This window comes from Aplysia californica, unplaced genomic scaffold (assembly GCF_000002075.1).
Source record: "Aplysia californica isolate F4 #8 unplaced genomic scaffold, AplCal3.0 scaffold00437, whole genome shotgun sequence".
In the NCBI taxonomy this organism is placed as follows: domain Eukaryota; kingdom Metazoa; phylum Mollusca; class Gastropoda; order Aplysiida; family Aplysiidae; genus Aplysia; species Aplysia californica.
Window position 1 is genome coordinate 548,627 of NW_004797707.1, and position 10,514 is coordinate 559,140.

General features: G+C 40.1%; 1 protein-coding gene across 1 annotated transcript in view; it reads left to right on the forward strand.

Moving 5' to 3' along the window:
- The window catches only part of LOC101852563 (twitchin), a gene marked incomplete in the record, with an annotated part of 226,069 nt that overhangs the window by 181,265 nt on the left and 34,290 nt on the right, over window positions 1-10,514 (forward strand). The window contains 10 exon segments of the mRNA XM_013086125.2: window positions 523-636; window positions 1,229-1,333; window positions 2,572-2,769; window positions 3,891-4,002; window positions 4,799-4,971; window positions 5,284-5,472; window positions 6,337-6,426; window positions 7,337-7,509; window positions 8,356-8,485; window positions 9,276-9,373. Of these exon segments, the coding sequence (XP_012941579.1) occupies window positions 523-636; window positions 1,229-1,333; window positions 2,572-2,769; window positions 3,891-4,002; window positions 4,799-4,971; window positions 5,284-5,472; window positions 6,337-6,426; window positions 7,337-7,509; window positions 8,356-8,485; window positions 9,276-9,373 (1,382 nt within the window).

Here is a 10,514-nt window from a genome sequence, read left to right on the forward strand (position 1 = left end):
CACTGGGGAGTGATGATGGGGAAATTGGGGTTGGGGGGTGGGGGGACGATGGTGGGCATAGGTGAGGGCTTGGGAAAGTTGGCCTTTGAGGGAGGAGGGGCATTTGGGAGGCATAGATGATGGGCAGTGGGGGAGGCAGCATGGATGGTTATTACTGGTGAGGGGTGCTGGGAATAGCAGATAGGGGATAGGAGGTGGGCATTTATAGTAGGAATGAGTGATGGGCATTGGTGATTAACATAAAAGAGGCATTGGTAAGGGAAGGTGGTGGTCATAAGGGAGGCAAAGTGTGTGTATGTGTGTGTATGTGTGTGTGTGTGTTGTTAAATGGTCTTGCAATATGCTTTTTCTGCAGTGCTAATTGCCTCTGGGGATTCGGTGCTATATAAATCCTCATTATGTATTAGTATATTTATTATAATTATTGTTATCATTATTATTATCATAATTATTACTGTTATAATTATTATAAATGCCAGGATGTGTAATCCTCATGTGTCTCTGTGTGTCTTGTGTCTCCAGTGAAGGGCTTGGACAACGACACAGAGTATGAGTTCCGTGTCCGCGCCAAGAACTCTGCGGGTCTGGGTAACCCCAGCGACAGCACGGGACCCGTACACGTCAAGCCCAAGTACAGTAAGTATTGTCCAACCGTCTCCACAGATACAGTAGTTTGCTGGCAGTCAGATTTGTCCTTCTCTCTTTATTGTTTTGTAGGTTTTCTTATTTAAATCTTTATCCTTTGGGAGGTGCCATGTGACATACCTTGAATTCCTAGAACAGGGGGAAATTATCTCCGAAAATACCATAAACAGTGTTTTTAAAAATCAACTGATTCCACAAATTAAGAAAATGCAGTAAAAAAAAAAGGGAAAAATATTGGGCTTATTACTTCTGAACATCTAGTAATCAATAAGTACTCCGTACTCCCTGAGGTCATTTTGTACCCTCGGGATTGTATTCTTCACATTTTAGAATACTTCTAGTACAAAGATCTCTTTGAAACTTCCAGTATTTCTCAAAAAGTCATTTTGACAGACTGCTATGCAAAGTGTACGGATTGGATTAATGTGTAAATTTCCACTGTGGAAAGTGGTGGCACGTCATATGGATACGATGGTAAAACACGACGTACGGATAGGGTTAAGAAATGTAACTTAATATTGAGCCACACAATTTTTTATGTATCATGTTTTTACAACATGTCCTCATTTTCCCTCACCAACAGGCAAGCCATCTACTCCTGGAGTCCCAGAGGCCGCTAAAGTGGGCAGAACTTTTGTGGAGCTTAAGTGGGACAAACCGAGGAACGACGGTGGCTCCAAGATCACAGGTGAGGGGGGGGGGGGGGAGGGAGGGGGGGGATGTGAGGGGAAGATGTCTGTGCACTCACACTTATCTCTTTTAGAAACTTGGGTGAGGTAACTGAACACACAGTGCCAAAAATGAAACACACAAACAGAGAGAGAGAGAGAGAGAGAGAGAGAGAGAGAGAGAGAGAGAGAGAGAGAGAGAGAGAGAGAGAGAGAGAGAGAGAGAGAGAGAGAGAATGCTTTACGGAGTGGGTTGTCATGTATTTACTAATGTCCTGTCTTGTTGTGTGTATGCGTGAGTGCACCAAACCTTTGTAACGTCTACCGATGTTTGTTAACGACCAAGATAAATTTCTGCTTGGGAGATGAATAAAGATTGTCATTGGCATTGCTTTGTTTATAAAAATTGGAGTCTGTTTCTGTTTTTAGCATTTTCAAGATTCTTGTTGTATTCGGGATTGTCTTATCTTTAAAAAATTGAAAAAAAAAGGTCTAATGTTTTATTCTTTATTTTCTTATTCTGTAAGTTGAAGAGGTGTGGCACTACTTCTCGTGTAAATTCTCTGTCAAGGTTCCTTGAATTTCTACAGCCACATCACTTTTACAATTCACTATTTACGAAATTCACGAATGAGTTAAATTGATTAAGATGATTTTTGCAATAGCATGGTATGGTTAAGGAGACAAGATTAAAAAGTGATGATTACCTATAAACAAATCCATCCTTATTCTTAGGAATGAGAAATTGCTATAATAAATAAGTTTACTGTATGGTAATGATAAACTACACACTGCATGTTTCACATTCATGGGTAGGCTACGTGGTGGAGGAGAGGGGGGAGGGAGGGGGGGGGAATGCCTGTGTACTAGAAGCTTTCATTGACCAAGTGTTTTACATTCCATGTCCAGGCTACATGATGGAGAAGGAAGGGGGGGGGGGGAAGCCTGTGTACTAGAAGCACTCATTGACCAAAAGACACTTTACACGAATTTTCCTCACTCCACCCAGGTGGGAATGGATACCCAGCTATAGACAGTGAAAGATCTTGTCAGTTTGTAGTTGTTTGAGCGCTTAACCAGCTGCTTGCACTGCATGCTTCCCTGGAAGCTGAGAATGTTTCTGAGTGTTCTATAGTCTGCTGGGGTAATAATATAGTGTAAAGTGCATAGAGCTTGCTGTCGAGCGTGGACATGCACTTTACAAATGCTATTTATTTATTATTATTATTATTAAAAATGTTTCACATTCCTTGTCCAGGCTATGTTGTGGAGAAGCGAGAGAAGGGAATGTCCTCCTGGCTCAAGGCCAATGAGTTCCCCATCCTGGACAACAACTTCAACGTGTCCGGACTGGCCGAGAACTCAGAGTACGAGTTCCGTATCGCTGCCATCAACGCAGCTGGCACCGGGGAGTGCAGCTTGCCTTGCGCACCTGTCAAGATCAAGGAGAAAGTCGGTAGGTTCTCAGTTTGTACCTCCAGATTTGCTTAACATCTTTGTCCTATGCTGGTAGAGATCAACCGTAGCACATTGGTGAGGCAGCGTGGTGAAATCAGGCACTCGTCAAAATAATGAAATCGAAGAAAAGGGCATTTTTCCTCCAGTTTGGTAATTTTTATAGAAATTTTTGTTTTTTGGCTAAACACATATTGTGTCCTTATAAAAACACATTCTGTGTCCATATAAAAACACATATTGTGTCCTTATAAAAACACATTTCCATGTGAATTTTTATTGAAAAACCTTGTTTAAAGGCACAATATAATATCTAATTTTCAGTTTTCAAGGACTCTCAAGCTATTGAAATTACACCAAACTTTGGTGGCCATTTTCTCATTAATTTAACCACTGAAGCCAGGCTATCCCACCTTCTTCAACTTCAATCGCAAATATTTCGACTTCTTTTCAAGCGATAAGGATATTTTTTTTCATAGAAAGCAAGGCAAATGAGTAAGCTTTCAGATGGTATCAATGACTCCACATGCCCAAAAATTGACGAGCGTCCGATTTCATCACGTCATGACACATATTTTGGTGGTCTGCTATGTTAGATTAACTATGGTATGTTCCTTATCTGCTATCTGACTGTGAATCATAACCATAATATAACAGCAGGGAGGAATTTGTGCTAGCATGCAAAAGTGTGTAAAATATTTTTTATAATGGAGTCGTCTTCATCAATGATATATGGAAATAAAGCATAATGATTCAGTTTTATTTTTCAAAAATGTTATTTTCCCTTTCTTAACCTCTCAGTAGGTCTATATTATCACGTTGAGCCCTTAGGAAGAGTGGACTAATCTTTTACACATGTTTTGTTTTTTGGGTGGTTTTTCTGTATAGAACATCTCCTTTTAGATATTTAGGATTTTATCAATTATTGGAATTTAAAAGTTTAAAAAAGAAAATAAATTTAACAAAAACAAATTTTTTAATACTGTTTTGAGGTTACCCCTACCAAGTAGCAGTCATAACCACAGTGCTGATTATAATGTGCCTCTTTTCTACTACCAACACATGCACCAAGCAGTCATGTCCTTTATCTTTAAATGATCATTCTGATGTTTGTCCCCCCAGTCGGCTCGGCCCCAGAGTTCATCAAGAAGCTTCAGAACACAAAGGCTCCCCTTGGTGGAGAGGCTCAGTTCAGTGTGGAGGTCTCAGGCACGCCCAAACCAGAAGTTTTGTGGTGAGTAGGGAGGAGGGAGAGTGTTGAAGAAAAATGAAGAGCGAGAGGTGGGAGAGGGAAAGAGAGAGAGAGGGGAGAGAAAGACAGAGAGAGAGAGAGAGAGAGGAAAGAGAGAGAGAGAGAGGAGAGAGAGAGAGAGAGAGAAAGAGAGAGAGAGAGGGAGACAGAGAGAGACAGAGAGAGACAGAGAATGTCAATTTACAAAAGTGTTCATTGCTTGCACATCAAACATGGCGGGAGCCACATGCTGTATTCTTCCTGGTTCAAACGGGAGATGAATGAGCAAGGTTTGGTTGATGTGTTTTTTAAAGTCTACCTATCTTAACAAAACAGTGACTTTGTTTTCGTGTGCTAATTTCTCATGCGACTACTTAAAACATAAATCCAGGCAAGGTAAGTTTTTTTATCCTACCCAACTTACTGTAGTTAAAACAAAAAAGGTTAGCCTACCTGTTTCTGTTATATTTTTGTACTAAATGAGAAAGGTTACCTGTTTCTATTACATTTCTGTACTAACTAAAACAGAAAGGTTACTTGTTGCTATTACATTTCTGTACTAAAACAGAAAGGTTACTTGTTACTATTACATTTCTGTACTAACTAAAACAGAAAGGTTACTTGTTACTATTACATTTCTGTACTAAAACAGAAAGGTTACTTGTTATTATTACATTTCTGTACTAAAACAGAAAGGTTACTTGTTATTATTACATTTCTGTACTAACTAAAACAGAAAGACTACTACTTGTTTCTACTATATTTTTGAACTAATCCTTTTCTCACAATACTCTTGCAGGTTCAAGAACGGAGTGGAGCTCGGCTCCGCCGGCCGTAATCGCGTGCGTGTGGACGGAGACACGTACACTCTGTTCATCAATGAGGTCTACGACAAGGACGCAGGGGACATAACTTGTGAGCTCAAGAACGCCCTTGGACGAGAGTCATGCTCCTGCCATCTGTCGGTGCTGGGTGAGTTCCCAGGAACTAGTTTCTTAGTTTTATTAAGAGATTGCGGCACTTGCAACATAATAAGGTATTATAAGTGCCGAAGAATAGATGTGTTACAAGAGAGTAACAAACTCAAAAAAGGAGGAGGAGGAGAGATAAGGAAGATAGATGTTTGATAGGAAACAAGGAGCAAACCACATCAGAGCACCCACCAACCACCCACGAACTAGTTTCTTTTGTGGTGTAAAAGCTTTTTTGATCAGGCATACAAAACAAACCAAACTTCAAGAGTTGCACTGACCATTGTATGTCCATTGTTTCTTTCTCTTACAGCTCCCCCCAAACTGGAGAAAGACTTGCGCGACCAGAAGGTCGATGCAGGAGACCAGTTCAAGGTCAAACTGCCTTTCAGCGGCACCGGGCCATTCGACATCAAGGTCAAGAAGGATGGCAAGGAGGTCAAGGAGGGAGACCGCATCAAGATCTCGCCCTTCGACGACTTTGTCACGTTTGTCATCAAAGGTGAGTGAGTTGTGAGCAGATGAAGCTATGTTATGTCATTTGTGAGTCAGTTGTGAGGAGATGAAGCTATGTTATGTCATATGTGAGTCAGCTGTGAGCAGATGAAGCTATGTTATGTCATATGTGAGTCAGCTGTAAGGAGATGAAGCTATGTTATGTCATATGTGAGTCAGTTGTGAGGAGATGGAAGCTATGTTATGTCATATGTGAGTCAGTTGTGAGGAGATGAAGCTATGTTATGTCATATTATGTGAGTCAGTTGTGAGCAGATGAAGCTATGTTATATCAGTTGTGAGTCAGTTGTGAGCAGATGACGCTATGATTTGTCATGTTTATTTTTGGTCCATTAGACGCATTCATATCTGCTGCCATGGGAAATCTTTATTTCATGTTTTGAACTCCCGACCCCAATGCTTTCTTGTAGTATCTCCATTTTTTAACAGTGAAAATGTGACTTCTTCTTAAGCTCACTCTTTGTTATGAACTGTTTTCACTGTTTAAAAAAATGGAGATACAACAAGAAAGATATCATGATACATTTTCACCTCTATTGACCATTAATATTTTCATGTCCATTTGATACTGACGAGTCACTGTCATTTTTCTATCCATCTATTCATTTATGCTTTCATCAAGAATAGTAATAGATAGCATTTGTATAGCGCAAATCCCCTCTCAACAGCAAGCTCTATGCGCTTCACAATCTATACTATTACCCCAGCAGACCTGAGAGCATTCTGAAACAAACTCAGCTTCCTGGGAAGCATACAGTGCAAGCAGCCATTTATAGGCTCTAAAATAGCCTACTAACATACTGACAAGATCTTTCGCTAAACTGACTGTGTGTGATTGTTTTCTCTTCAGATGCTGAGAGAGATGACACTGGCAAATACACCATTGAGATCAGCAACGACAGTGGCACAGTCTCTGCCCCATTCCAGCTCAAAGTTGTCAGTAAGTATTGCTCACTCTGGTCATTGTCAGTTCTTGTTTCGATTTTAAGACTTTCTTATCTGGGGTTTTTTGGGGGGGGGTTTTGTGGGTTTTTTTTAAATCCAAGCAAAATGAAGAAAGGGGCCCCATTTATCTTCTCCCCTGTAGCCATGCACAAGCCAAGAACTGCCACCATATTTTACTTCAGTATATTTATTGTTGTATCTGTTCCTGTATGTATTGTTGTGTCTGTTCCTGTATGTAATATGTCGTTGTCTTGTATCAGTTCCTGTATGTATTGTGTTCCTGAATGTATCAGTTCCTGAATGTATCATTTCTGTATGTATTCAGTTCCTGTATGTATCAGTTCCTGTATGTAATCAGTTCCTGTATGTATTCAGTTCCTGTATGTATTCTGTTCCTGAATGTATCACTTCCTGTATGTATTCAGTTCCTGTATGTATTGTGTCATTGTCTTGTATCAGTTCCTGTATGTATTCAGTTCCTGTATGTATTCAGTTCCTGTATGTATTCTGTTCCTGTATGTATTGTCATTGTCTTGTATCTGTTCCTGTATGTATTCTGTTTCTGTTTGTAATGTGTCTTTGTCTTGTATCTGTTCCTGTATGTATTCTGTTCCTGCTTGTATTCTGTTCCTGCATGTATTCTGTTCCTGCTTGTATTCTGTTCCTGTATGTATTCTGTTCCTGTATGTATTCTGTTCCTGTATGTATTCTGTTCCTCTATGTATTCTGTTCCTCTATGTATTCTGTTCCTGTATGTATTCTGTTCCTCTATGTATTCTGTTCCTGTATGTATTTTGTTCCTCTATGTATTTTGTTCCTCTATGTATTCTGTTCCTGTATGTATTCTGTTCCTGTATGTATTCTGTATCTGTATGTAATATTATGACCTTTGCCCCTCCTCCCAGGCCCGCCCGGAGCACCCACAGGTCCGCTGGCCGTGTCTGACATCACCAAGAACACGTGCCGTCTGGCCTGGAAGCCGCCCAAGGAGGACGGAGGCGGTCGCATCACAAACTACCTGGTGGAGCGTCAGGAGATCGGCAAACCCTACTGGGTCACCGTCTCCTCACACTGCAAGGTACGCTACACACCGTGACGGACACACAGATTTTTCAAAGTTCTTTTTATTATTTGTTGGATTTTGCCAGTATTTGTGGTATAGATATGTCAACCACCTCAGAACTATTTTGTTCAAAGTGTACTTAACCCTATCCGTACATCGTCTTTTACCATCATATCCATACGACGTGGGAACTCTGTGCCACCCTTTTCCAAAGAGGAAATTTATTCGTTAAACTCGTTAATCCTATCAGTATGCTTTGCATAGCAGTCTGTCAAAATGATTTTTTGAGAAATACTGAAAGTATCAAAGAGATCTTCACATTAGAAGTATTCTAAAATGTGAAGCATACAACCCCGGGGGTACAAAATCACCCCAGGGCATAAGGATAGGGTTAAATATAAAGTGCGCTGTGGACAAAATAGTTCTGAGGCGACGGATGTCTCGAGTGGTGTGGTGATATGATAGTGTATTTGATTTTTAAAAAAGATGTGATTAATGATTCGAGCCTTGCACAAGAATGAACAATCATCTTGTATACCTATTTTTATACTACAAACCAATCAAAGCCAAAAGAAAACAAGTAAACAAATAAATAATAGAAGTGTGAGTTTGATTTTTTTTTAAGTTCATCTTTTAAAATGATGATCTTGTTCAACATGTTTGAAAAGAAGAAGATCTTTTATACCTCATCTGATTACAGGAAAAAGATGATTAAATTTAATTTTTTATAAGATGGTCTAGTTTAACATGTGTGAAAAGAAGATCTGTTGTACCTCATTTGAGTAAAAGAAAAAGCTTCCGCTGTAGTCAGAATGAAACCAAACCAAGGCATGTTGAAAACATTTGCACTTTTTTTCCCAGGACACGTCCATTGATGTCCAAGGTCTGTACGAGAACAGCCAGTACTTGTTCCGTGTGGCAGCTGTCACTGAGAACGGGCCCGGAGAGTTCCTGCAGGCTGAGAACCCCATTGTAGCCAAGATGCCTTTCGGTATGGACGCAGCCTCAATGAATTGGTCGCTTTTAAGCACTAGGGGGCTATCCCGTAAAATGCTGTTTTGAGAAAATCGGAAGTAAAGTTTTTGAACCCTTGTTCAGTTTTTTTTAAAGGCAAGGAGAGTTTTCTCTATAACCAAACGAATATATACACGAATGAAACCAAACTTTAGGAAAAGTTAGGACAATCCCCACTTTTGGTGTAGGTCAAGATTTCTCAAAACCCCCAAAATCTGGGATAGCCCGCTTGTCCTTAAAAGTGACCAATTTTGATGTTTAACTTGCTTCTTCCTTCTGTTTTTTGCTGTTGTTTTTTTCCAGAAAATATGCGTTGGGTTGAAAGGAGCATAACTGGTGACTTGTCGATAACAGAAATTATTTCTATTTTAATCTTTATATTGGCTAAAAATGAAGCAACACTTCTACCTCAAAAATTTTTTCACTTTTTTCTGTTTATTTGATTTAGAGCTTAACTACTCTTGACGTGTAATTCTCTCAGTCAGATTATTGACTCAAATTATAAATGGAGTTAGCTTTGCTTTATGAAGCACTGGCAGGGGATGTTTTAGGTTAATGGAGAAAATGAGTTTTTGTTTGTTTGTTTGGGGGTTTTAGATTGGGGGGTTTTTTTTGTTTTTTTGGGGGGCTTTTTTTATATATTGTTTTTGGGAGGGCAGGCGGACGGTGAGGAAGGAAAAAAGAATCTGAGAATTTGTGTATTTCAGTCCATCTGTGAGTGACACTTTACATCTTCCCTCTCCCCCCCCCCCACCCCTCCTCTATAGATGCCCCCGAGTCCCCCGGCACCCCCGATGTCACAGAAGTTGGTGGCGACTTTGTCAGCCTCACCTGGGAGAGACCAAAGTCTGACGGAGGTGGCAAGGTAGGGACGTTTGTCTGTCTGTGTGTATGTCTGTGTATGTGTCTGTGTGACGCTTGGACAATCCTTAGTCTTATGGAGGTGGCAAGGTACCGATGTTTGTCTTTCTGCATGTATGTCTGTTTGTGTGTCTGTGACACTTGGAGAATCCTTAGTCTGATGGAGGATGGAAGGTAGGGACGTTTGTCTGTCTGTGTGTACGTCTGTCTATGTGTCTGTGTGACACTTGGAGAATCCTTAGTCTGAGAGAGATAAAAAGGTAGGGATGTTTGTCTGTCTGTATGTGCGTCTGTGTATGTGTCTTAAGAAGAATTTTTGTGTATGTTACAAATGTACATTTGTGCTTGAATGACCCGATGAATCCCACGTCCGACAGAGGCAACAAGACAGTGATGATTGTAGTTATCTTATTTGTCATATCTCATCTCATCTCATATTTTCTGTTACTTTATCTGACCATGCCATACGCTTTTGTTAAAAGTCTATCTAGTGTCGTAGTATACTCTCATATCTGTCATATTTTGTCTTATCTTTCTGTAGACTTCTTTAGCATGTTATCTGGAGATACTTTTCCTTTTCTTATCTCAAGTACCCTAGAGGGGTGAAGAAGCATAAACTTGGCACTTCACAATTTTAAGAATCTTTTTTCTTTTTTTTTTTGCACCGACCCGTACTCCTTTCTCCAGACCGAGGTGTATCAGAAGAAGGATGGGGGAGCTTAAACATGTCTTTTTTTTCTTCTTATGTGTTGGAGGGCACCACTGATTGCTACTACTTCTTTTCTTTCCCTCTGTTGTTTCTGTCTGTCTATCTGTCTTACTTTTCCCTAACATTAAATGACCGTTATCGGATCAGTGTGCTTCTCTGTACTCAAAACAAAACAAAAGTCTCTCAGTGTCGTGTATCATCCACACCTCCCTCAAAGAATGGGTGGTTGGTGGGTGCTCTGGTGTAGTTTTGCTCCTCCTTTCCTGTCAAACATTAATTGTCCTTATCTCCCCTCCTTCTTTTTTTTCTTTGTGTATTCCTCTCTAGTAACACCTCTAATCTTCAGCACTTATAAGACTTGTTTGTGTTTCAAATGCTGTAAAAACTTACTTGTATTTAAACTCTTACTAAAAAAGCTCAAGATGTCTTGTATCAT